The sequence below is a fragment of the Acomys russatus genome, chromosome 25 (assembly GCF_903995435.1).
Source record: "Acomys russatus chromosome 25, mAcoRus1.1, whole genome shotgun sequence".
NCBI lineage: Eukaryota > Metazoa > Chordata > Mammalia > Rodentia > Muridae > Acomys > Acomys russatus.
Genome location: NC_067161.1, coordinates 11,764,231 through 11,789,405, shown reverse-complemented (window position 1 = coordinate 11,789,405; position 25,175 = coordinate 11,764,231). Strand labels below are relative to the sequence as shown.

Sequence of the window (25,175 nt, the reverse complement as noted above, 5' to 3'; positions counted from 1 at the left end):
ATAGTCACTTGTGTAAAAATGTATCTTTTCTCCTGAGAAGTACAGGGAAAGTGTTTGTGGTGGAGTTAGGTGTGTGGGTAATCCTGGGAGCTCTGAGTGTGCACCTCACACGCTGGTCTTTTGGAAGGTGATGGCACGGTCCCTTTCTCCACCCCCGGAGCTGGAAGAAAGGGATGTGGCTGCGTACTCAGCTTCACTGGAGGACGTGAAGACTGCAGTCTTGGGGCTCCTGGTCATCCTTCAGGTGGGTGTTCTGGAAGGATGAGAAGACTAGTTTTTGTCCACTCTTGCTGGAAGCTTCTTTAAAAAGATGCATCTCCTGGAAGACCCAGCTCTGACAGGTTTACAGGGATTGGGTGCTAAAAATGGGCAGCAGTATGAAGATGTGACTAAGCTGTGAGAGGCCGCAGTGTGCAGTGGGTGAGCTGCTGTGTTCAGTCCGGGCTGCCCAGAGCTACGTCTGCCTTCCTGTCAGCACTTGTTCCTGCTGCGGCTGCTGAGGAGAAGACCATTCTTGTCCTGTAGCTATTTTAATGTTGGGAGAACTTTATTGGCATTATGTCACACATCATACAATTCCGTCCATTTACAAGAATAGCTCATTGGTTACAACTGTTTACAAGGCTGTGTAGCTATCCCTATAATAATATATATTTTTTCAAGACAAGGTCTCTCTGTGTTAGCTTTGTCTGTCCTGGACTCACTTTGTAGACCAGGCTGGCCTCGAACTCACAGCGATCCACCTGCCTCTGCCTCCGGAATGCTGGGATAAAGGTGTGTATCACCACACCTGACTTTTTCCTTGATTTTTAGAGACAGGGTTTTCCTATGTAACCTTGACTGTCCTGGACCCACTTTATATGGACCAGGCTGGCCTTGAACTCACAGAGATCTGCCTGCTTCTGCCTCCTGAGTGCTATTATAGGTGTATGCCACAACACCCGACCACCTTTAATTTTTTTAATTTCAAGTATTTTAATCACAGTAACACACTTTGAAAACTTATTTCCTTCCTTTCTTTTTTCTTTCTTTCTTTTTTCTAGGTAGGGTCTCTGTGTAATAGCCCTGGCTGTCCTGGGCTCGCTTTGTAGACCAGGCTGGCCTCACACTCACAGAGATCCTCCTGCTTCTGCCTCTCTCTGGCTTCCTGAGTGCTGGAATGGAAGGCGCGCGCCACCATGCTTGGCTTGTTTAGCCTTTTCTAGTCTGTTGATGGCACAGGTTGTTCTCCTCTCTGGTTCCTTTGCCATTGTTGTATAGTGTCATGTGGACACTTTTCCTTTTTCCAGTGTGTATACCTAGGAGGAATTGCTGAGTCATATAATAGGTCTGTGTTTAACATCTGAGCACCTAACACAGGTTTTTTGTTTTTTTTGGCCACGAGGTGTGTTTTATTTTCATCAATTATACAAAGAAATTTCTATAATATCCCAGGGCAAACCGGTGAAATTTGGCTGTCCGATTATAGTAGGGGGTTCCCGCTTCAGAGACCCGCAGGCCGATGGCATTGGCGCGGAGTGCCCGGGTTCACAGTGCAGCTTCTGGCTTGCGTCCATCTTGCAGGTGGCTCTTCCTCTGCATCACGAGGGGGTCTTGGAGATGATGGGGTGGGGTGGGGTGGGGAAATCCTCCTAGGCTTTTAGGAAATTTCACTCCTCTTTTCCTGTTCAATGGTCTCTGGTCGGCAGGGTGTTCTCCTGCGTCTCGGTTTTTTTCAGCTTGGCCTTATCAAAGCTGACGATTTCCCCCATGTCCGGCTTGTCTGCCATTTTCTTGCAACCCGTGAAGTCTCGCTCCAAGCTCGTGCTCCAGGTGCTCCCACTCGCGCTGCTGCAGCAAGAGACCGGTTTTTGGGTTTTTTAAAGTGTGTTCTTTTGCATGCGTGTGCATGCGTGTGTTCGTGTGAGTATAGACACAGTCTTGCCACATCTGTACTTTGAGCTTAGAGAGCAATGTTAGGTGTCAGTCCTCGCTGTCCACCTTATCTGAGAGACTCTCTTGTTTGCCACTGACTACTCCAGGCTAGCTGGCCCAGGTGCTTACAGGGAGTCTGCTGCCTCTGCCTCAGTCTCCCCAAGGGAGCATGGAGTACAGATGTACGCTACCACAGTCTGCCATGTGTGGGTTGTGGGGATCCAAATGCTGGTCTTTTTTTTTTTTAATATATTTTATTAATTTATTCATATTACATCTCAATTGTTATCCCATCCCTTGTATCCTCCCATTCCTCCCTCCCTCCCATTTCCCCCTTACTCCCTTCCTATGTCTGTGACTGAGGGGGACCTCCTCCCCCTGTATATGCTCATAGGGTATCAAGTCTCTTCTTGGTAGTCTGCTCTCCTTCCTCTGAGTGCCACCAGGTCTCCCCATCCAGGGGACATGGTCAAATATGGGGCACCAGAGTTCGTGTGAAAGTCAGACCCCACTCTCCATTGGCTGGATCTGGGTAGGGGCCAAATGCTGGTCTTATACTAGTGTAAGAAGTACTTTCCCACTCTGCCTCCACCCCCAACCCCTTTTAAAGATAGGATCCATATAGCTAGACTGGTCTTGAACTCCTGACGCTCTTGCTTCCATTTCCCAAGTGCTGGTGTAGGTCTGCACTGTCGTAGTCAGCTTGCCAGACTGTTTTGCACTCAGGCTGCTCCCTTCCCCACAGTGGCTAGCCTCATGTGAGTTCTGACGTCACCATCAGGGTACGTACAGTGCTCCATAGCCAGATCATTTCTAGGTTTTGGTGTTTGTGTTTTCTCTTGTTGAAAGGAACTCTCGTTACCTTGCCAACACTGACTTCGAGTTCATGAGCCTCCAGCCTCCGCTTCCCTAGTTGCTAGGAATACAGATGTCTACTACCTCCTATCATGCAGATTTGTTTATACTTTTAATGTATTATGTTGATACAGGGTCTCACTGTGTATCCCAGGTTGTTCTGAACCTTGTTTTGTAGCCAAGGCTGGCCACCTTTCCTTCTTAGGTGCTAGGATTACTAGTATGGGCCTGACACAGTGTTTTGGCTTTTCAGTTTGGAAAAATTATATTTATTTTATGTGCCTGTGTTCACACATACACATATGTGCCATTTATGTGGGTGTCAGAGGACAGATAACTTATAGGAGTTGATTTTTTTTCCTTTCACTCTGTGTATTCCAGGAAGCAAAGTTAGGTCATCAGCTGGTGGCATGCCTTTAGCTATGAAGTCAACAGCTTTCTTTCTTTTCTTCTTCTTCTTCTTTTTCTTTCTTTCTTTCTTTCTTTTTTTTTTTTTTTTTTTTTTTTTTGAGTGACAAGGTCTCTGTATAGCCCTGGCTTCCCTGGAACTCACTGTGTAGACCAGGTTGACCTCAAACTCACAGAGATCCACCTGCCTGCCTCCCAAGTGTTGGGATTAAAGATGTGCCCCACCACACCTGGCTTTTGAAGCAGGGTCTTGCTGTGTAGATCAGGACGGCCCACCACACCCAGCTGGCATGCAGACTGTCAGTGACACAAGGAGAGCTCAGTGGTTCTAGGACTGCCTTGGGGTTTCATCCGTCAGAGCATGGTGCTCCTTGCCTCCCTACTCTGTTGGAAAGGAGTAGTTACTGTGTGCCTCATGGTTTGGGCAAAGTGGGAGGGGAGATTCTTAAGGTGTTTCTTGCTCTATCTTGGAAGTCTAGCTGTGAGACCAAGTTCCTGGCTCTAGGCTGAGCTGTGTTCCATTGGAGCCAAAGTCTAGTCCTGGTCATTTCCTTACAATGTGAATGACATGGCTCCACCTGGCTCAACATGTAGACTCTCACAGAAAGGTTAGATTCTCTGCCAGCAGCAGCTGCCTGTGGCCCTGTGTGTCCTTTCCCAAATTGTCCATCATGGGTGTGGTGTTAGATTTGTACCTCAGGTCATCCAGGGCAGGACTTTGGATGGTATGTTCAGAGACTGGGGAAAATAGTTATGTCAGTTGTCTTTAAAAGAACAGTAGAGAGTTGAATGTGGCACACACCTTTAATCCCAACACTCTGGAGGAAGAGACAGGTGGATCTCTGTGAATTCAAGGCCATAGAATACAGAGAATTCCAGGCCAGCCAGGAAAACAAAACAATTGAAATCCAAACCAAAGCCAAACAGCCAAAATTAGTAGTAATGAGTTTATCAGTGCCTACTGCTCACCTCCAAGGCCCAGAGACTGTGAAGGCCTGTCAGGCTCCCCAGGGCTACTGGCAGCCCCGAGGAAGGCCTTTCTCCTGGGTTTGCCTGTTGCGGGCTAGAGAGGGCTGGAGCCTTGGTGGGATGGTATGGGATTGGGAGGAGGGCTACTCAAAGCGGGATGAGGACTCTTGCAGCATATTTGCCCCTCCCCCTCCCAGGCTGTCCTAGTTGGCCTCACTTGGTCTTGGAGGACTAAAACCCCTTCATGGCACATAAGGAGTAGGCCACTGCTGTGCTGCACCCGCTGGGTGTGCTTCCTGACTTGCTGCCTGATGCCCATGGCTCCTTGACTGAAGGGTATAGAGGGAAGCATGGCAGCTGCTGCTGGACCATCTTTGGAGAAGTGATGCTATTTCCTCTCCCTGGGTCAGGCGTGCCATCTCCCTGGCTGCTGTCATAGGAGTGGTGCACTCTGTCTCTGCAGACCAAGCTATATACTTTGCCTGCCAGCCACGCCACTCGGGTGTATGAGATGCTCATCAGCCACATCCAGCTCCACTACAAGCACGGCTACTCCCTGCCCATTGCCAGCAGCATCCGGCTGCAGGTGAGACCTCTTGGGGACCCAGCATGTTGCCTTGGGCTGGGTGGATGTGGTACAACAGTTTAGAGAGGCAGTAGGTGGTCTGGGGAGCGTCCTGGGCAAATACTTTCCTCCTCGGCATCTGCTGGGCCTGTTTTGCCAAGGACCTTGCCTTTCCTTGGCCTGTACTCCTTGTACCTCTGTGGGTCCCCACTCTGAAATCACACAGTTGTCCAGGATAGAGGCACATTGGCCTCTAGGACTAGCATATAGCCCCAGTGCTCCTGGTGCTGAAGACTCTCCCAGTAACCTGTGGCTTGGGCTCCCTTGGATGGAGCTGGTCGGGAGAGGGGAGGGCAGGGCTAGGCAACTGCTGTTCATTGTCACTGATGCTTCTGCTGAGTAGAAGTGACTAAGAAGGAAGCTCTGAAGACTCCCAGGCTCAGTGGGTAAGCTGTTGTTCAAGGGTCCCAGCCTCGCTATCACTGTAGGGATGTGAATGTGCTGCCTGGAAACCAGATAGCTACTGGGGAGAAGTCTGTGTAGGATACCCTCTTACAATTCAGGCTTCAGTTGTCTTTAGGGTGCTAAATGTGTAGGATTTCTCTACCTGGCCTGATGGAATGACATTTTGTTCCCTGGCAGGCCTTTGACTTCCTGCTGCTTCTGCGGGCTGATTCGTTGCATCGCCTGGGCCTGCCCAACAAGGATGGGGTTGTGAGATTCAGCCCTTACTGCCTCTGTGACTGCATGTATGTGTGGCAGTGCCTCTCTCATGCTCCAGGGTGGATGAAACTGGGTGCTGTCTGCCCCACTTAGGGTTGTTTCATGTAAGAGGAACTGTCCTGAGGGGATGCAAATAGCAAGCTGGGGTCAGGAGGGGCCATGTCTGTTCTAACTTGCACAGTGTGGTACTGCCTCAGTTGATTGTCCCATCTGCTTCCACAGGGAACTGGACAGGGCCTCTGAGAAGAAGGCCAGCGGGCCCCTTTCACCTCCAACTGGGCCACCTAGCCCTGTGCCTACAGGCCCCGCTGTGCGGCTCGGCCACCTACCCTATTCTCTGCTCTTCCGTGTCCTGTTGCAGTGTTTGAAGCAGGTGAGATGGGCCCACTCCTCCGGCTCTTTTAGGGAAGACTGAGCTTTCTTTACCCTATGTGTATCAAATTCTTGAAACAAACCTAATTTTTCATCTTTGTATGAGCAACGCTTTGCAACAGGACTTAGCTATGTGCAGTAACTCTAGATCAGTGTGCACCTCATGGGGAGGGCACAAGTTGGCAGTCATGTCTTAGGGTTGTCTACCAGGTAAGCTGAGGCCAGGCCTGAAAAGTAGGGAAGGTTCCAGAGGCAGGAGTCAGCAAAGCCTGGAAGTGAGTGGTGTGGTTGTGTGCAGAGGGAGGTGCTACAGGTGCCAGGCAAGAGATAGCACAGTGAGGTAGTGGGGGGCACCAGGGGGAGTGGGAGGCCCAGAGTCCCTGGAGATGCTGCAGCTGGCATGTTGTCTCTTAGGAGTACCCCTGTCACCGAGTGTCGGTGGTTTTCAGGGCTGCTTATGATTTGGCTCTGGGAGTGGGCTATCCTTGATGGAGATGTAACCAGGCAGAAGTCGAAGAGCCATGACTCATGTCCTCCCTGTGGCTGTGTCCCTCGGCCATCAGTCAGCCTGTGGACTGTTGTGTGCCCCTTCCACCCTCAGCCATGATTCAGCTTTTCTTCTGCCACAGTGTCATTGTTGTAGAAGCTTAGCTAGTGTACAAGGTAGGTAGTGAGTCAGTCACTGGGCCTTCACTGGGCAGGTGAGGGAGGACAGGGCTAGGTCTGGGGAAGTTCTAAGTTGTAGTAAGAAGATGGAGGAGGCATTGGCTTTCTGCTGGGTCTTCACTCAGCCTGGCCTCTGAATGGGAGCCACCACTGTCCAAGGTACTTTGAGCAGTGGCTACTAGTACAGGGTCTGAGGTCAAGGCTAAGTCAATACTCTGTGGGCAAAGGAGCAGAAATCAGAAGCCTTGTAGCTGTGTGGCAGCACCCAGCTTCAAGTACTGGTGGAGCCTTCTGTTAACAAGATGTAGAAAGCCCCGTGCCCTGCCGCTCTAACCCAAGCCTGCTTCCAGGAGACCGACTGGAAGGTTCTGAAGCTGGTGCTCAGCAAGCTGCCGGAGTCTCTGCGCTACAAGGTCCTCATTTTCACCTCCCCCTGCAATGTCGACCAGCTGTCTTCTGCCCTCTGCTCCATGGTAATGCCTGCCACAGCCCCTGGGCTAGCTCCTGTTGTGTCACTTGTGGTGGGCCTTCGCAGTAGGCTTTCTCCTCTAGAATATAGGATGATCCTCACAGATACTTACACTACCCAGCTGGGATCCTGTGTCCTGCAGAATGAGCTCCTGGGGCTAACAGAGGCTATAAAGCCAAAAATGTCCCAGGGCTCTCATCTCCTCCCACCGCATTCCAGATGTGTGTGTGTTGCCGGTCCGGTCCCTAGTCAAGGACAGCGTCTTAGCTAGGGGCTCGTTGCTGGGAAGGGACAAAAGCCAAGGCCACGGCAGTGCTTCTAAAGGAAAGCATTTCACTGGGGCTGGCTTACAGGTTAGAGGTTTAGTTCATTGCCATCCTGTCAGGAAGCATGGTGGCACACGGGCACACAGTGCTGGAGAGCTAGCTGAGAGTTCTGTGTCTGGATCTGCAGGCGGCAAGAAAAGAAAGTGAGCCTCTAGGCCTACCCTGCAATGTCACCCTTCCTCCAACCAGGCCACACCTCCAGTAGTGCCACTCCCGAGTCTGTGGGGGCCATTTTCACTGAGAGCATCGCATAGCTGTTATTGAATGTGCACGCCCAGCCTCTGTCCTGGAGCAGAGCACCTGTGACTGTCCTTGTTAGACCTTTGCTGCACTGTTACAGGACCTCTGCCCGGAAGGCACCTCCTGGGCTTCCCTAGTGTGTGCGCGCGTGCGCACACGCACACGCACACACACACACACACACACACACACACACACACACGAGGAATCCTGCTGTGGAGCAGAGGTTTTAGCGTAGTGTCTTATGGCAGCTTTCAGTCCCAAAGACCCTCGAGCGGCTCCGAGGTACCCCAGAAGGCTTTTCAAGAACTGACTTGCACTTGGCTGTGGTTCCTGTGCTGACAGCATTAATATCTTACCACAACTATTTGGACAAGACCAGACAGGTAAGAAGTGGGAAGAGGGGCTGTGGGACAAAGGGGCACTCTACGAGCTGGCTGCTGGGCCAGCCTGAGGCCAGCTGGCTTTCTTCCATGCTGCTGGCCACTGCCTGCCAGCCAGCCAGGGACTGAGCAGCTGAATCCCGGGCACGTGCAGCGCTTGGAGGCTCTACAGGCTCTGGGCTTTGTAGGCGTGGCTGTGCCCTTTGCCATCCTCCCCTCGGAAGGACCTCCCCCTCTCAGACTTGCTCCTCAAACTCTTCCTGCTAGGCTTGGGGACTGTGACCAGACCAGCTTTAAGAGGTGTGGTAGATTGGTCAGGATCCCTGGCTGTCACTTCACAGCAGGGCTCGTTCCTGTGCTGTGCTGCTCTCAACAGTCCCCCTGTATCGCCTGCGTATTCTACTATGTCTCCATGACAAAATGGAGCTTTTGGTGGGGTCAGGAGCCTGCTCACAGTCCTGGCAGCCAGCAGAGGGACCAGGGCTCAGCTCAGGCCTGTCTTTTCCCTGAGCACAGGTTCCTGACTGCAGCACAGTTGGGAACTGATGGTGAGGCTCCATCACAGACCTGGCTTGAATGAAATACCGCTGCGCATAACCTCCTCTGGCAGTATGCCGAAGGGCGCCTGTTGAAGCTGGGTCAAAAGGTCATGGAGGCTCTCTGAATCCAAAATGTTTCCGAGGGTTAGCTTCAGGAAAGCAGAAGTATTCTGGGGCAGTGAGCCTGTCTGTGGCCTGAACTGCCATTTTGCTGTTGTCTTCATAGATGGTACTACCCAGGAGGGATTGCTACCTCACTTGGTGGCTCCCCTCAAGGCCAGTTCTTTGGAAGGCCGAGAATGATGGGGGTTATGAGCCTAGGACACCTAGTTTCATCATATGGGCCATAGGGTGGGGTATCTATCATCTGTGAGGGTTGGCTCGCTTAGGCATTGAGGGGCATTTCTTTTTCTTTCTTTTTTCTCTTTTTCTTTCTTTTAATTTTTCTTTTTTGAGACAGGATTTCTTCATGTAGCCTTGGTTATCCTGGACTCACTTTGTAGACTCACAGGCTGGCTTTGAACTCACAGCGATCAGCCTACCTCTGCCTCCCAAATGCTGGGATCAAAGTTGTGCACCACCATGCCCAGCTGAGGGGCGTTTCTAAGCAGACCCATTATATCTTGGATCTTTCTTCCCTTAGCGTGAGATGGTTTACTGCTTGGAGCAAGGCCTTATCTACCGCTGTGCCAGCCAGTGCGTGGTGGCCTTGGCCATCTGCAGTGTGGAGATGCCCGACATCATCATCAAGGCACTGCCTGTCCTGGTCGTGAAGCTGACACACATTTCTGCCACAGCCAGCATGGCCATCCCCCTCCTGGAGTTCCTGTCTAGTGAGTCTAGTTCTGCCTGCATGACCTGTACACATGTTTCTGTGGGATGGACCCTTAAACTCAGGCCTGTGCCTGTGCACAGCACTCTGTGACTTCTTGTCCTTCCTGATGGCATACAGGTTGGCCTCCCTGGAGAACCTGGATCTTGGCACTTCTGCTGCCCAGGGCCTTGGCCTTCCTCCTCCCAGCTTCCCTGGTGCTTTGCTCTCTGGTCTAAGACAGTCCATTGCTTTCCTATCTGCTCATAAGCCTACCTGCCATCCTTAGCCTCTGCCCCCAACCCAGACCACCTGTTTTTCAGCCTCCTTTCTGCCCGTAGATAACTTGGTTTGCCTGCTTTGTCCCTCCTTTGACATCCAGAAGCCCAGGGCCTTTTCTCTACCTTGTATCTAGAACAGCAAACTTAGACCTCGAGACACAAGACAGCCCAGTCAGCGCTTGGTGGGAGGGGCCGAGTGGAAAGTTCATACTGTGTGGGCCACATAAAGTTTGTTTTGCTTACTACCTTGTAAAAATGCTCAAAGGCTTTGCAGTGGCTGGATCGTATAGCTGCAGGCCGTGGGCTAGATTTGGTCCAAGAACACCATAGGTTGCTTGTGCCTGGGATGGAGAGCTGAGGCCTGGATCTGGAAGGTTATGTTTAGGTGGCTATGGGTAGCTGCCCTGGATTTTAGAAATCAAGCGTAGGATGTTGGTATCAGGCCCTGCAGGTGTGGTCCCTGTTGGCTGGCCTGGGCGCCCCTAATGGCTGTTCTCCTGTCTCAGCTCTGGCGAGGTTGCCCCACCTCTACAGAAACTTCGCTGCAGAGCAATATGCAAGTGTGTTTGCCATCTCCCTGCCATACACCAACCCCTCCAAGTAAGTCTGGTTGCCCTAGGTTCCCTTCTCAGCCAGGGCCCAGTCCCAGCCTCTTGGAGTCAAGCTGGGCTCCAAGCTCAAGAGTCCCCTGAGCCCCGTGATGGTTTCCCTTATGCCAAGAGGGAGACCAGAGCTTCCGTCTGTTCTCCCACCAGGTTCAATCAGTACATCGTGTGCCTGGCCCATCATGTCATAGCTATGTGGTTCATTAGGTGCCGACTGCCCTTCCGGAAGGATTTTGTTCCTTATATCACTAAGGTTAGCCAAGGGGTCATGGATGGAGGTGGCAACTGGTTGAGGCTCTGACACTCAGGAGCTGGCTCTGCTGAGCTGGCTCACTGGGCCCAACCTGAGGTGCTCTCCCATGGTCCCCCTCATAGCTTACGTCTCTACACCTATTCCAGGGTCTGCGTTCCAATGTCCTCCTGTCTTTTGATGATACCCCTGAGAAGGACAGTTTCAGAGCACGGAGCACCAGTCTTAATGAGAGGCCCAAAAGGTCTGCTGGGACTATGCCTGGTTCAAGTGGGGTGGGACCCTGGACTTGTGCTTAGTGAACTCTAGGCCAGTGAACATGGGACTGGGAGTAAGGGGGTGCCATCGTGCACGGTGGCCTGAGGCTAAGATGCCCTTGAGCAGGACCTGCAAAAGTTGCTAGTACCACCCACTTGCTAGGCTGGCTTCCAGCCTCCAGCCCCGTGGAGCCCGTGTGCCAGCGTCTTGGCTTCTCTGGGCCAGGATTACAGGTTGTTGTGTTGGAGATGGAGATGTTCAGGGCTGGGCCTCACTGCGCTGGAGGAGAAGCAAACGAATGTAGCACGGCAGCTGTGACTTGCACTGGCCAGGGAGAGCCTAGACGCAGCTCCGTGGTCCCACGGTGTCCACTTAGCGCAGCTGCCAGCCAGAGCCCCTCTTCCTCCAGAGCTCACTCTTCACCACCACAGCTGCTTGTGCCGAATCTGAAAGCAGAGCTGTGCCCGTACTCATTGTCCTTGTTTGCACCTCATTGCCCGGCTGCCCTGCCTGCCCTGCTTCCTGCGGGCTCTCAGCTCTCCTTGGGTGGGATACGGCACTTTCCAGTGCAGTCTGTACTCAAGCCTCACAGCTAGGCCTGAAGATGTCAGTTTGACCAGCCTTGGCCATAGCCTCTTCCCACAGTGAGTTCCAGGCCTGGCCTCAAGGCCTGTCTGTGGGGTAAGCAGGGGTGTCTGGCCACTATAGCCTGGAATCTGCCGTGCGGGGCGATCCACACATTTAATTTGCACTAATGTCTTTTGTTTTGGTATCATGCGTGAAACCTTGCATTTTCTCAGTGGCGTTTAAAAGCTGTATTTTTATGCATTTTTGTTTTCTGTTTCTTCCCCTGCTCACTGTCCTTTGGCATGGTTCTTTTGTTCATCTCACCCGCGGGACCTCTCCATCTTGACCCTGTGACCTGGGACCTTTCCTTCTCACCCCTCCAATGGCTTGTTCTCCCATTCCCGGGAGCTGGGCTCTCTTGGGCTTGGGGCTTCCTTCCTCGCCCGGTAGTTTGAGGATAGCCAGAGCCCCCAAACAAGGCCTGAATAACTCTCCACCTGTGAAAGAATTCAAAGAGAGCTGTGCAGCCGAGGCCTTCCGGTGCCGCAGCATCAGTGTGTCTGAACATGTGGTCCGCAGGTAGTGGGGCTGTGTCGGGCGGGGGGCACAGACCCTGGAGCTTGGCCCCGTGAGCACCCGGGTGGTGGTGCATGGGGCTGCATGCATGACCTCCTCGCCTGCTGGCGGCTCTCCCTGACCAGAGCTGGAGGACAGCCTGGCCCCAGCCTAGCAGAGCCTGGTGGCAAAGGGTGGGAAGGTTGCATTCTGTCCAAGCCCTGTACAAGCGCAGTTGGCTGCACAGCCTCCTCAGAGATCATCCTCCAAGCCTTGACTGGAGCTAGGATAGCTACTCTGAGAAAACTGGGAGGCTAGTGCCAGCCCCCGCAGGTTTGTACCGCAAAGGCCAGGGCAAGAGCTTTGCAAATTCAAGTTGTACCTGTGCAGATTGGCAGACACGCGACTCTCTTAAGTTTGCCACCACATTCTGGAGGGCAGATTTTCTTCTTGGTCTCCATTCTAAGAGGAACTAGAGGCTTTTGTCTAGGGATCTGGAGTAGAGGCCAGCCTGGGAGGGGAGGGCTGGGCCCCAGAGTTAGATGCCGGCATTTTTCTATGACTTGGCCTGCACTAGTTTAGGGCATCTTTCCCTCACCTTCCAGCCCTTTGTGGATGTGCCTTCTACCACCCTGAGATCCAGCCCTTTGCTAGTGCCTGCCCTGGGCTTCTGCCTCAGTGTGGCCTCTGGGAGCTGAGGACAGTAAGGTGCTCAGTAGTGTCCCCCCTCAACTCTTTTCTGGTGGATTCCTTGTAGGTGGCTAGAGAGCTATGACATTCATGTTAGAATGAAACCTACAGGCCTTCCTCTGGTCCCTGGGGCATGAGTGGCACTTGAACAGTCACCCCAGTTCACTATTACAAGCTATACATAAAGCTCAGCCACTCCCCGTCCCTGACAGGAGGTGGCCCTGTGGGCAGAATGCAATCTTGCTCTGTCCTTCTATGGTCTCTAAGTCTGCATGACTAAGCTGTGTGCTACAGCCATGGCTAACTCCTGTGTGCTTTGGGGCGAGGGACTTTCTGTCCCGGCAGACTCTCAGCCGTGCTCCAAACAGAGGGGCTTTGCTGTGAGGCTCCTACCAGCCTTCCTCTCTGGGATGACTGGTCCACATGGCTTGTAAGGTTGTCGTTCCACTGGCCGCCGCACCCTGGGCCTGGAGGGCTTTCTGAGCAAGGCCATCTAGGCCGTGCATGCATTGAGCTTTGGCTCCTGGTAGAAGGTGACTCAGCATGGTCTTTCCCTTAGCCTTGACCCCTGACCTGGGCATGGCTTCTCTCTCTAGCAGAATACAGACATCCCTCACCAGCGCTAGCCTGGGGTCTGCAGATGAGAACTCTATGGCCCAGGCTGATGACAACTTGAAGAATCTCCACTTGGAGCTCACAGAAACATGTCTGGACATGATGGCCCGATACGTGTTCTCCAACTTCACTGCGGTCCCCAAGAGGTATGAGGACCTGCAGGGACTGGGACACTGGAGGTGGGAGAGGCAGCTGTCTAGTTGTTCCTTTGTAGCTGGACTGGATGCCCATGGTGCCAGCTGCTCTGGGCTTCTGAGGTCCTGGTGACCTCACTGCCTGGAGTTCCCTTTGACCCTGCACATACAAGCTGGAGGCGGACACTCTTGTTCTTTTAGGTCCCCTGTGGGAGAGTTCCTCCTGGCAGGGGGTCGGACCAAAACCTGGCTGGTTGGAAATAAGCTTGTCACTGTGACAACAAGTGTGGGAACTGGCACCCGATCATTGCTGGGCCTAGACTCCGGGGATCTGCAGAGTGGCCCAGAGTCAAGGTGACTGTCCCTTCCTTCTGTGCATAGTGTGGTGCTAGAGCCCCTAGGAGACCAAGGCTGACTCTGTATGGCACTTCTGTCCTCAGCTCTGATCCCAGCACACATGTGAGGCAGACAAAGGAAGCACCAGCAAAGCTGGAATCCCAGGCTGGGCAACAGGTGTCTCGAGGGGCCCGGGACCGGGTCCGGTCCATGTCAGGTAAGACCACCCCAGCCATCTCCTGATAGGGCCACCATCCCTCAGCTGCCTCTCATTTCGGCTCAGTGTGCAGAAGAGCTGAGGGATTGCTGGCTGGCTTGAGGAATGCCTGCTTGCTGGTGGCTCTTGGGTATAGTCCTTGTGGCATACTCGCCTCAGTCTGGGTATAGAGGCATGGCGCCTCTGCTCATCAATGGAACGAAGCACCTGCCGCTGAAGGGAGCCCAGTCCCCCGAGCTTTCTCTGTGTTGACTGAGTGTGCTTCAGTGGGCAGGCCTTGGCTCTCTTCTGCCACTCTCAGCCCAGGAGGCCAGCGCTCTTCTTTTTTCCTTCCTGGTTGGTTTGTTTTTGTTTTTCAAGACAAGGTTTCTCTGTGTAGCCCTGGCTGTCCTGGAATTTGCTCTGTAGACCAGGCTGGCCTTAAACTCACAGAGATCTGCCTGTCTCTGCCTCCCCAGTGCTAGGATTAAAGATGTGTACCACCACACCCAATTTTTTATTTTTATTTTTAATTTTTAGTAATTTAACTATTATTATTTTACATACATTGGTGTTCTGGCCACATGTATGTCTGTGTGAAGGTGTCAAAAACCACTGGAGCTGAAATTACAGACAGTTGTGAGCCACCAAGCAGATGCTGGAAGTTGAACCTAGATTCTCTGGAAGAGCAACAGGTGCTCTTAACAGTTGAGCTGTTCTCTCTGAGGCTACCTACTCGAAAGGCCAAAACCCAGGGGCTGGGACTGACTGTTGTGCTCTGGCTTTCCTTAGGCATGGGCCAGGTGCTTCCTGTCTGGACTCTGTCTAAGAGGCTGCTGTGTGCTAGAGACTTCGAACTGAGCAAGTGATGGTCACCAGTTCTCAATACCCTTGTCTTTAGGGGGCCATGGCCTTCGAGTTGGTGCCCTGGACGCTTCAGCTCCCCATACCCCAGGTGGCCTTGCTTCTCTGGGACCACAAACTGCAGCAGCAGCAGCAGCAAAGCCTGAGAAGGCCTCCACAGGAGCCCAGCTTCCAACAGCAGAGGAGACGAATCTGGCAGCCTATGTGCCTTTGCTGACCCAGGGCTGGGCAGAAATCTTGGTCCGTAGGCCCACAGGTACTGAGGAAGCCGCACGCCGGTGTGTACAGTAGTCTTCCTCAGGCAACAACCATAGGGTCGTTGAGGCATTCACTCGGAGGCTGCTCTTCCAATGTGGGTGGTGGCTGAGGCCAAACAGGATAGCTCTTCAGATGTTTAGTCTCCCAATATAGAGATTGGAAAATGAGACTAAATGTGGGCAGGGCTAATTTCTTCTGAGGCCTTTCCTGAGCCTGCAAGTGGCTGCCTTTTCTCTTTGTCCTCATGGTTGAACCCAAATCCTTTATTATGTGGACACCAGTCCTTAGACTGTGCCCACTCATATAATCTCTTTTCTGTACATTGGTATTTTGCCTGAATTTCTGAGAAATTAGATCCATTGAAACCATGGTTACAGATAGTTGTGAGGAGCATGTGGACACTGGGAATCAAACTCGGGTTCTCTGGCTCTCTGGAAGAACAACAGATGTTCTTAACCACTGAGCCCTCTCCCAGCCCCACCCATACAGTTTCAGAGCCCTCTCCCAGCCCCACCCATACAGTCTCAGAGCCCTCTCCCAGCCCCACCCATACAGTCTCAGAGCCCTCTCCCAGCCCCACCCATACAGTCTCAGAGCCCTCTCCCAGCCCCACCCATACAGTCTCAGAGCCCTCTCCCAGCCCCACCCATACAGTCTCAGAGCCCTCTCCCAGCCTCACCCATACAGTCTCAGAGCCCTCTCCCAGCCCCACCCATACAGTCTCAGAGCCCTCTCCCAGCCCCACCCATACAGTCTCAGAGCCCTCTCCCAGCCCCACCCATACAGTCTCAGAGCCCTCTCCCAGCCCCACCCATACAGTCTCAGAGCCCTCTCCCAGCCTCACCCATACAGTCTCAGAGCCCTCTCCCAGCCCCACCCATACAGTCTCAGAGCCCTCTCCCAGCCTCACCCATACAGTCTCAGAGCCCTCTCCCAGCCTCACCCATACAGTCTCACTTGGCCTTGTTCACCTTTACCATTCCAATAGTCACACTCTGAGGTCCTTTCTGAGCTTAGCTTGTGAGCTTAGCCTGCAGTAGGGTCATGTCAGTCACAAGGAGGGGCTTGACAACGACTAGGAACAGGCCTGAGTGCTGTGGGGATGTGGTACAAGAAGGCTGTGGCTCTGGGCACCCTGCTCTGTGTCTGAGCTGGGTTGCCTGACCTCAGTGTAGTGCTCATCTAGAGCAACACAGTGGGTGTGAGTGGGTACAGGCTGTGGGAGATGGTGCTAGGAGTGGGGTGTGACTGTAAGTCTGGTCTAAAGCTTGAGGTACCACCCACCCCCAGGAAACACCAGCTGGCTGATGAGCTTGGAGAACCCGCTCAGCCCCTTCTCCTCAGACATCAACAATATGCCTCTGCAAGAGCTTTCCAATGCCCTTATGGCTGCTGAGCGCTTCAAGGAGCACCGGGACACAGCCCTGTACAAGTCATTGTCAGTGCCAGCGGCTGGCACGGCCAAGCCACCTACTCTCCCACGCTCTAATACAGGTGAGCACAGGAGCATGGGCCCTGCAGGGCCTCAGATGCCTTTGTCTGATGGCAGTGTGGCTCCCTCCACTGAGGCCTCATGTGCATAATTTTCAGGATCTTTTTGGGGAGATACTAGTGTTTGGTCCCTTAAGTTTAGGAGTAGGCTCATGCCTGCTGAAGAAACCCTCTTCCTTGGAGACTGGTGGCTCCTTTGCCAGCTCTTCCATGACGGGCATAGTCTTGGGTGAGGAGGCACTGCGGGCAGCTGAGCTAACCCCCCGGGCCTGCGGTGGGATGCCTGAGCCTGCCTGCCTGCCTGGGTGCTTCCAGCCTGCCAACCCTGCCCAGCTAGGTCCTTGGTTGTATGTGGTCATAGATGGTACTTGTGAGGATGTCCATGTGCCAGCAGCTGGCCAGCACTGACCTCCCAAAGGCTGTGCATGCTGTTTGGAGAGCTGGGAGCCCTGTGTGGCGGCCCTGGCCGCCGCTGGCCCTCCCCTCTCTCCTCTCCAGGCCCGGGGCTGTGCCCATCCTCTCTGCTCGGCCTTGTGCAGTCTCTGCTGCTGACGAGGCTACTCGCGTGGTTACCTTGCAGTGGCTTCTTTCTCCTCCCTGTACCAGTCCAGCTGCCAAGGACAGCTGCACAGGAGCGTTTCCTGGGCAGGTATTGGCACATCCCTGTGAGGAAGCCATGTGGTCTGCAGAGCACCACTGCCTCATAGACGCTGTTCTCATCGTCCCTCATCTGGTCACCCCTCCATGGCTGGCTGAGCCTATCATCGCCCTTGGGGAGCAGGGTCCTGGCTGAAATGGGGATAGCTGTGTAGGGAACCATTTGACACATGTCCTTCTGAGCTGTCCCTGGCCTCTGGCTGACAGGTTGGGTGGGGCTCCATCGAGCTGCCCTTTTCCTGGCTACTGATGTGATTGTTTTGTGCATTTCCCTTTCATCAGAGCCGGTCAAAGACCTCCATGACAAGACCCCTAGCTCTTTGCCACTGTCTCTGGAAGGTTGCCCAGCAGATTCCCTCATGTGTACAGGAGCTAGTTTTGGAAAGGCAGTGTATACATGGCTGCTGGAGTGTGGGCAAGAGCTAGGGGAGGGTGTCACAGGCGGCACTGACCCTGGATTGCTTCTTCCCACACCCTGCCCTGGGACATGCTGCTTGGGGACTTGAAGCCTCTGTCCTCAGAGTGAGTTGCAAGTCTGCACATGGGGACATCCTGTCAGCTTCTTCCTCAGGTCCAAAGCCCTAGGGAAACTAGGCCTCTTTCCTCAGTCTCAGAGCAGGCTTCAGACACCAAGCTGGAGCCCTTCTTGAGTGGGGTCCATACCCTACCCTCCTACCTGCCTTGCAGGTAGGATGCAGGGCGGACAGAGCTGCTTCTGCCCACTAGCCTGCTAAAGCCAGGGCTCCCCAGGCCTTCAGAGTCCATCTCCAGCCTGCTCCAGGGGCAGCCACAGGCAGAGGGGGGAAGCTCTGCAGGGTACTGCCCTTCCAGCAGGAAGAAGCTTGTGTTCTGAGGTCATGTGAGCACCTGGCCTGCCCAGCACATGGCAAGCAGCTCTGTCTGTGTCCTCCCAGACTCCGCCGTGGTTCTTGAGGAGGGAAGTCCAGGAGAGGCTCATGTGCCAGTGGAGCCCCCTGAATTGGAGGACTTCGAGGCAGCGTTAGGTACAGACAGGCACTGCCAGCGGCCTGACACCTACAGCAGGGTGAGTGCCATGGCAGCCATTGGGAAAGCCAGGGCAGGTGGCACAGCTTCCATCTCAGACCTGCTACCTCTGTACTAATGTCCTGTGTGAATTTGATAGACCCTCTCCTTGACCAAGAAATGGCCAGTTCTTCCCCCATGTCTCTCCTGCTCAGACCACCGGGGTCCCTCACACTCCATCTGGGTGGCATTTATTGTGGCCTTTTTCAGTCTGTGGGGCTCTTAGCTTCTCTGCTCAGGAGAAGGGCCCAGAAAAGATGGCAGGCACGGTCAAAGGACTGGAGTGGGAGCTGGAGGAACCTGGTGCGTGAGTGCCTTCTAACAGTGTTTCTTCCAAAATGTCTCTGCAGTCATCCTCAGCATCTAGCCAGGAAGAAAAGTCCCAATTGGAGGAGCTGGCTGCAGGGGCTATCCCAATTGCACGGGCCGTCTCCTCCGAGGGGGCGCGGCCCGCAGTGGACCTCTCCTTCCAACCCTCGCAGCCCTTGAGCAAGTCTAGCTCTTCTCCTGAGTTGCAGACCTTGCAGGACACCCTTGGAGACCTGGGGGACAAGGCTGACCTGGGACGGCTGAGTCCCGAGGCTAAGGTCCGGTCTCAGTCTGGGATCCTTGATGGGGAAGCGGCTACCTGGTCAGCTCCAGGTGAAGAGAACCGCGTCACTGTCCCCCCTGAGAGTCCCCTGCCTTCCAGTTCTCCCCGCTCCCCCGGTGGCCTCCGGCCCCGCGGCTATACCATCTCTGATTCAGCACCATCACGAAGGGGCAAGAGGGTAGAGAGGGATTCCTTCAAGACCAGAGCTGCGGCCTCCAGTGCTGAAAAGGTGCCAGGCATCAACCCCAGGTGGGCACAAATCCCAAACTGCCACGAGCTCCAGGGCATACACTCTATCCTTGGCTGGAGTGTCCAGACAGTGCCTGGGAGAGTAGACAGGATTCTGATGTCCTCCCTGTGGTTGGTGGGAGCCATAAGGAGGGTGGGTTCTTGGGCACAGAGTTTAGGTCCTGCTACTCTGCTCGGGGGGCCTCCGCCCTGGCCCTGCCCTGACCAGCGCTTTCTCTGCAGCTTTGTGTTCCTACAGCTCTACCACTCACCCTTCTTTGGTGATGAGTCCAATAAGCCCATCCTGTTGCCCAATGAGGTAGGCCTGCCTCCCCTCTCCTGCTGTAGGGATGGGGTCACAGCCTGCTGTGTTCTGTTGAGTAGAGACAATCATCCTGAAGATGGGGGCTAGGAAGGCTATCTGGGCTGGTGACTGGTGGCAGGGTAGTCTGCCCTGCACTAACACAGGTTCTGTGCCTACAGTCCTTCGAGCGGTCAGTGCAGCTCCTTGACCAGATCCCATCCTATGATACCCACAAGATTGCTGTCCTGTATGTGGGAGAAGGCCAGGTAAGGCCCTGAGGCCAGCATAGGACCCTTGGGTCTCAACAGTGGGTCTAGGTCTCTCCCACCTCAGCGTTCAGTCCCTGGTTTTGAAGCTCTGGAGTACTGGGAGCTTGTTGAGCCCTGACCAGAAGCACAGCGTTGAGATGACAGGCCAATGTGTTGGTACACAGAGCTATGAGGACGGCAGAGTGCATGTGTGCACTAGCAGAGTTCTGAGGCCCAAGGGTGGGCCACTGAATGAGTATAGCTAAGTAGCAGGAGGCACAGAGGCCCATCATGGACAGTCTCAGCCCAATAGATGAGCACAGGCTATACTTTTCTTCTGAGTGAGGTGGGGACCCCGGACTACTTTGAGCCAAAAGTCACCATTAACACCAACGTTTTCAAAGTCTCCATCTGGCTGCTGTGTAAAAGCCTTGACAGAGTTAGGGTTGCTGAGCAGTGCTAGGATATGTTGGTTTTGCTAGCTGGATGCAGGAGGAGGGAGGGAGGCTAGGTGACACCAATGTTATAGACTGGACAGCTGTAAGCAGGAAAGTACCGAGTGGGAGATGGTGACAGCCACCCTGGCGTGGAATCTGCCATGCTTGTGACTGTTGGACTGGTGCTACTCTCATCTTCTCGATTTTTCCACAGAGCAGCAGTGAGCTGGCCATCCTGTCAAATGAGCATGGCTCCTACAGGTACACAGAGTTTCTGACAGGCCTGGGTCGGCTTATCGAGCTCAAGGACTGCCAGCCAGACAAGGTGTACTTGGGTGGACTGGATGTGTGTGGCGAGGATGGCCAGTTCACCTACTGCTGGCATGATGACATCATGCAAGGTTTGTACTGCTCTGAGTAGCCGTGCTTCCAAGCCCTGCCCTCTGGGAAAGGAGCCAAGAGCTGCTGGAAAAAACAAGGGAAATCTGGAGGGAGGTCTCAACCTGGGCCCTCAAGCCCAGCATTAGGTGTCCTGTCCTAGCACCCAGCCCAGTGTCACCCATCCTACAGCTGTTTTCCATATTGCTACCCTGATGCCCACCAAGGATGTGGACAAGCATCGCTGTGACAAGAAACGGCACCTGGGCAATGACTTTGTTTCTATCATCTACAATGATTCCGGTGAGGACTTCAAGCTGGGCACCATTAAGGTGAGCGACATCTTCACGTGCTGGGTACCCAGGCAGTGGCTGCAATAAGTGTCTACTGGTGTGTCGTGAGAGGGGAGCTACTCTTGGGAGCCCCATGCACTGAGACAAGGAACACAGGAGACATGATCACAAAGCCTTTCTTCATATATAGGATGAGCTGTGGCCTTCATGAGTAGCTAGGTGACTATGTGCTTAGTGAAATGTACAGTGCCCAGCAGGAGCATGGTGCCAGAGTGATTTCTAAGGGTCCTTGCTGGGTACATCTCATATGACCTGTGTGTCAGAACCAGGTACATCAGGGTCAGGGGCAGTGTCGTCCTGAGAACAGCCTCAGAGTGGGTAGTATAGCAGTGTGAGAGCCGGGCCAGGCCGCTGTCTTACGTATATAGGTGTGTGTGTATGTGACACACACACAACCCCCCCCCCCCCAGGCAGCCTGCAAGGCAGGTTGTATGCTATAAGCTAAACACAAAAGCAGATCTGTGTTGGGGCCCAGATGCAGATAGGTTGTGTTTAGGCAGGGATGAAGCAGGCCAGTGCTGCCTGCTGAGGTGATGCCCTCTGACACAGCAGTGAAGCGGAGTGTCTTCAGCACACGCTTGTGCCAGGATGACTTTCTTCTTGCTCATGCAGGGCCAATTCAACTTTGTCCATGTGATCATCACCCCGCTGGACTACAAATGCAACCTATTGACCCTGCAGTGCAGGAAAGGTGAGGCTCAGGCTGGGGAGGGTGGCAGTTTTAGCCTGAGTCAGGTACAAGCACTGTGTCTCCACAGACATGGAAGGCCTTGTGGACACCAGTGTAGCCAAGATTGTGTCTGACCGCAATCTGTCCTTCGTGGCCCGACAGATGGCCCTGCATGCAAATGTGAGTGGTAGCTGCAGCCCAGGGCTAGCTGGGAGATGGTGGTGGGAGTGGTTCCTGGATGGGAGCTCACCACCTGCTTTGATGTCTCCAGATGGCTTCGCAGGTTCACCATAGCCGATCCAACCCCACTGACATCTATCCCTCCAAGTGGATCGCCAGGCTCCGCCACATTAAGCGTCTCCGGCACCGGGTAGGGAGGGCAGGGCTTCAGAGCTGTGATGGCTCAATCTGGTGGGAGCAGAACTTCTGGGCTCACTGCCAAAGCCTTGTCTCTCTCTCTCTCTAGATCCGTGAAGAGGTGCACTATTCAAACCCAAGCTTGCCTCTGATGCACCCTCCAGCCCACGCCAAAGCTCCAGCCCAAGCCCCTGCTGAGCCTGCACCCACCTATGAGACAGGACAGCGGAAACGCCTCATCTCCTCTGTGGATGACTTCACCGAGTTTGTGTGAGGCCAGCAGACCCATGACTAGAGTTCTGTGGCTAGCCGGCCCTTCCCCACCCAGTACCACCACCTGACTGTACTCTTACCTGAAATAAACTGGCCGTACCCAGCTGGCCCTTGACGTTAAGAGAAAAGCACAGACGGCAGTCAGACAGCTCTTTTATTTGACTTTGTCTGGTTGGGGTTGGGGCAGAATCAGGGCTAGAGCTGCAGCGGAGCCCACAGAAGCAGGCAGGCGCCATCACACACATTCTCTTCCCCAACCCAGGGGCCAGCCCCAGTGCTGGTCTTGTCCAGTAACTTCTTGGCATCTTTCAACGCATAGCAGTTCCTGCCCTTGCTCAGATCTGAAACCAGCAGATCTGGGTGCTGTCTGGCCTCAGACAAGGGAGGAGAAAACAAGGCCATGGTGGCTTCAATACTGTCCAGCACCTGCCCAAGGCCAGACTCGGATCCAATAGTGGCTGCAGCTTCCCCTGCACTTCTACCCTGGGTAGCAATGGAGCCATCTTCAGCCACCAGGCCCTTCAGCCCAAGTGGAAAATAGTGACATACAAAAATATATACATTTTAACCCCATATAAATTATTGCTGGTGGACATACAAAGAGGGTGGCGGCTAGAGGCAAGTTACGCTGCAGAAACATCAAGAGAGGTAATAACTTAGGGGATGGATAAGGAAGACATGTAGCTTAGCTCCCTCAAGCTTGGATCCTTACTTAGCAAGGGGAGATGGCCGCCTAGGGGTAGAGCCGGGCACAGCCCGCTGTACCTGAGGACTCTGAGGAGTTGGGAAATAAATTAGCATCTTGGAGGCTGGGTACTCACTTGGTCCAATACTGCTGTGTCCTCCTGTGGGGAGGGGACCCTGGGTCCTGGCTGGCCACACAGCCTTTTTAAAGTGCTGAAGCCCATAGGCAGGCAGGTAAGGAAGGCCACAATACCTGCACCCTAAAGAACTTGCATGCAGCCATTCTGCCTGGCCCAACCTTGAGGGCAGCAGAAGGTAATACTGAGTGGTGTCCACCCTGGCTCTGAGGCCAGTGTGAAGCCACAGGCCTTCCCAGGAAAGGACCCCTAGGGCCTAAGTGCTGCTGGGGTGGACCTTGTTTTTAGGCCACAGAGATACCCTGCTGGGGCCTATAGTCTGATCTAGCCCCTGACTGGCCCGAGCAAGGCGGCTAGGCAAAGCTGGCCGAGGGCCTGGGAAGCAGCCAGGGGAAGGAGAGAAAGGAGGCCCACTGTGCCCGTGGCCTCGAAGGCTCTGTAGTCGTTGCTCCAGCTGGTAGACGTCCTCTGTGGCCTGGTTGAGTCGGTCAAATTGGACAAGCAGGGTTTCAAACACAGCATGTAGGCGTGAAGGCTCTGGTTCCAGCCTCAGTGCTGAGCGGCTTCCGCCTGCACTCAGCCCATCTGGCTGGCTGGATGAGGTGGAGGGGTGTGAAGCATCTGAGCCTGCGCTGGGTGGAGGCACAACCGGGGATGACTTGGAGCCCCTTGATGAGCGGGAAGGTAGTGGCTCCATTCCTTCAAAGCGGACTTTGTGGCGGAACTGGGGGCGGCACAGGGGCTCGGTCAGTCCGGCTGCACCCTGGGCTCGCGAGACCCAGGGTGTATCCCTCTCCCCCCCACTGGGCCGTACCCACCTCCTTGACCTTGCTGAAGCCCATCCAGAGCCGAAGCCTACGCAGAAAAAGCTCCACCATCTCATAGTCCTGGGGCTCCCATGCTGGGCGGTAGAGCTCCCCACGCAGGGCATGGTACCGCCAACACAGGAGGACAGCCCCTAACCTCAGGGCACCCCACACTCGCAGAGCCCAGAGCCCCACACACAGCAGAGGGGACAGGTACCAGGACTCAGAAGGGCACAGAGTGGGGACCCTGGCCCCAGGGCACAGCACCAGGAAGGCTCCTGCCATGTTGTAGAGAGTGTCAGCACCAGAGGAAATAAGCTGTGAGAAAGAGACAGACGTCAAGGCACACTCTGGGTGAGGCACTTTCCTGGCACACCCCTGAACAGCAACCTACCAAAACAGCCATCTGGGCATAGGCCACACCAAGTACCACGAGGCCCAAGGTGGCTCCCAAGAGCTCTGGCAGGGCCCGGAACAACGTCTTGCCAAAAATGGACCACTGGCGCACAAACCGCAGCTGCTGGGCAGCCTGTGGATAGGAGGCAGTTCGTCAGCTTTCACCAGGCCACGGAGTCTGATCCTAGCCACACGCCAGCCTCACTACCAGCCGCCAGGCCCTCACCTTGACCAAGAGCAGGAAGAGTAGTGAGGCTGCCAGTCCACGGGCTACAGAGCCCAGCTGAGCCACTTGGTCAAAGCTGGTGAAGTGGCGTGGATGGTCGTGCACAAAATGGGTCCACTGGCGGTCAGCAATGCCCAGCTGGGCCAGGCGGACCAGTCCTGTGGCTGCTGTCAGCATCACCAGGAGCCACCGTGCCCAGGCCTCAGGCCTTGCAGAGCGTGCACACCCCTCTCTGCGCCAGGTGTGCACCTCAGCCACGGCGAAGTATAGGGCAAATAGCAGCAAGCATACCTGGGTTGGGGGAGTTGGAGAGGAGGTATGTGAGGGGTGTGGTCAGGAGTGTTCAGATTCCTGTGGGGCATGACCAGGACCCTGAGCACAGACACGGAGTGGGAGGGCATACCGAGGTGAGTAGTGGCAGAGACAGGCCGGTGCTGAGTCGCCGTAAGGCAAACGGGCGGACACTGAAGGCAGCCAGTGCATGGCCAGCTATAGGGAACTCGAGGCGCAGTGTAACAGCAGCATGTAGCCCCACAGCAGGGCTGTAGCGGGTGAGTTCCACGAATACGGCACGGCTCCTGCAGGGAGGGTGCTGTCAGCAGGAGGGGCCGTGTGTGCAGGAGCGCAGGATGCAGGGTGGGAAGTGGCCACTGCATTTGGCCAGTTACATACGAGCCATGGCAGGGAGAGGGGCCCACAGGGGACTCCAGGCTAGGCATGGGGACACCTGGCTAGGAGTGAGGCAACGGAGTAGCTCAGTTTCTGCTCATTTTCCCCCTCAACACCCACCTGCTGTCAAGCCAGTTGTGCAGCTGCAGGAAGCCCAGGCGCTCCCGGCTCTCCTCCAGACTCAGACCTAACTCCTGTATGTAGCCCCCACTGTCATACACTGCACAGTAGCCCCAGTACCAGGCGCTGTGAAGACAGGGCAGTGTTGAAAACTCTCTAGTCCTGAGAGCATCTGAAAGGCATGTCCCCCATGAGGCCAGAAGACCCTCTAGAGAACATCCCTCACCCACGTGGGGCCTTTAGGCCCCTGTCCTAC

General features: G+C 54.5%; 2 protein-coding genes and 1 pseudogene across 2 annotated transcripts in view; 1 reads left to right on the top strand and 2 right to left on the bottom strand.

Annotated features, from left to right (window-relative positions):
• The window catches only part of Tsc2 (TSC complex subunit 2), a 38,761-nt gene extending 16,745 nt beyond the window's left edge, over positions 1-22,016 (top strand). Inside the window, exons 16-42 of the mRNA XM_051168368.1 lie at positions 128-244; positions 4,610-4,732; positions 5,354-5,460; positions 5,657-5,807; positions 6,823-6,945; positions 7,759-7,893; positions 9,073-9,262; positions 10,028-10,121; positions 10,277-10,379; positions 10,526-10,620; positions 11,652-11,780; positions 13,043-13,207; positions 13,397-13,549; positions 13,636-13,748; positions 14,629-14,847; positions 16,140-16,343; positions 16,921-16,989; positions 17,912-18,042; positions 18,392-18,882; positions 19,105-19,180; positions 19,345-19,431; positions 20,065-20,251; positions 20,421-20,560; positions 21,194-21,272; positions 21,340-21,431; positions 21,523-21,621; positions 21,718-22,016. Coding sequence (XP_051024325.1) covers positions 128-244; positions 4,610-4,732; positions 5,354-5,460; positions 5,657-5,807; positions 6,823-6,945; positions 7,759-7,893; positions 9,073-9,262; positions 10,028-10,121; positions 10,277-10,379; positions 10,526-10,620; positions 11,652-11,780; positions 13,043-13,207; positions 13,397-13,549; positions 13,636-13,748; positions 14,629-14,847; positions 16,140-16,343; positions 16,921-16,989; positions 17,912-18,042; positions 18,392-18,882; positions 19,105-19,180; positions 19,345-19,431; positions 20,065-20,251; positions 20,421-20,560; positions 21,194-21,272; positions 21,340-21,431; positions 21,523-21,621; positions 21,718-21,882 — 3,837 coding nt within the window. The 3' untranslated portion in view covers positions 21,883-22,016. The remainder of the gene's footprint in view (positions 1-127; positions 245-4,609; positions 4,733-5,353; positions 5,461-5,656; positions 5,808-6,822; positions 6,946-7,758; positions 7,894-9,072; positions 9,263-10,027; positions 10,122-10,276; positions 10,380-10,525; positions 10,621-11,651; positions 11,781-13,042; positions 13,208-13,396; positions 13,550-13,635; positions 13,749-14,628; positions 14,848-16,139; positions 16,344-16,920; positions 16,990-17,911; positions 18,043-18,391; positions 18,883-19,104; positions 19,181-19,344; positions 19,432-20,064; positions 20,252-20,420; positions 20,561-21,193; positions 21,273-21,339; positions 21,432-21,522; positions 21,622-21,717) is intronic.
• LOC127208787 (thymosin beta-10-like) lies at positions 1,640-1,769 on the bottom strand (annotated as a pseudogene).
• Positions 22,017-22,149: 133 nt separating the features above from the next.
• The window catches only part of Pkd1 (polycystin 1, transient receptor potential channel interacting), a 48,687-nt gene continuing 45,661 nt past the window's right edge, over positions 22,150-25,175 (bottom strand). Inside the window, exons 41-46 of the mRNA XM_051167889.1 lie at positions 24,920-25,045; positions 24,534-24,708; positions 24,131-24,421; positions 23,903-24,037; positions 23,521-23,826; positions 22,150-23,426 (exon numbers count right to left, since the gene is read on the bottom strand). Of these exons, the coding sequence (XP_051023846.1) occupies positions 22,959-23,426; positions 23,521-23,826; positions 23,903-24,037; positions 24,131-24,421; positions 24,534-24,708; positions 24,920-25,045 (1,501 nt within the window). The 3' untranslated portion in view covers positions 22,150-22,958. The remainder of the gene's footprint in view (positions 23,427-23,520; positions 23,827-23,902; positions 24,038-24,130; positions 24,422-24,533; positions 24,709-24,919; positions 25,046-25,175) is intronic.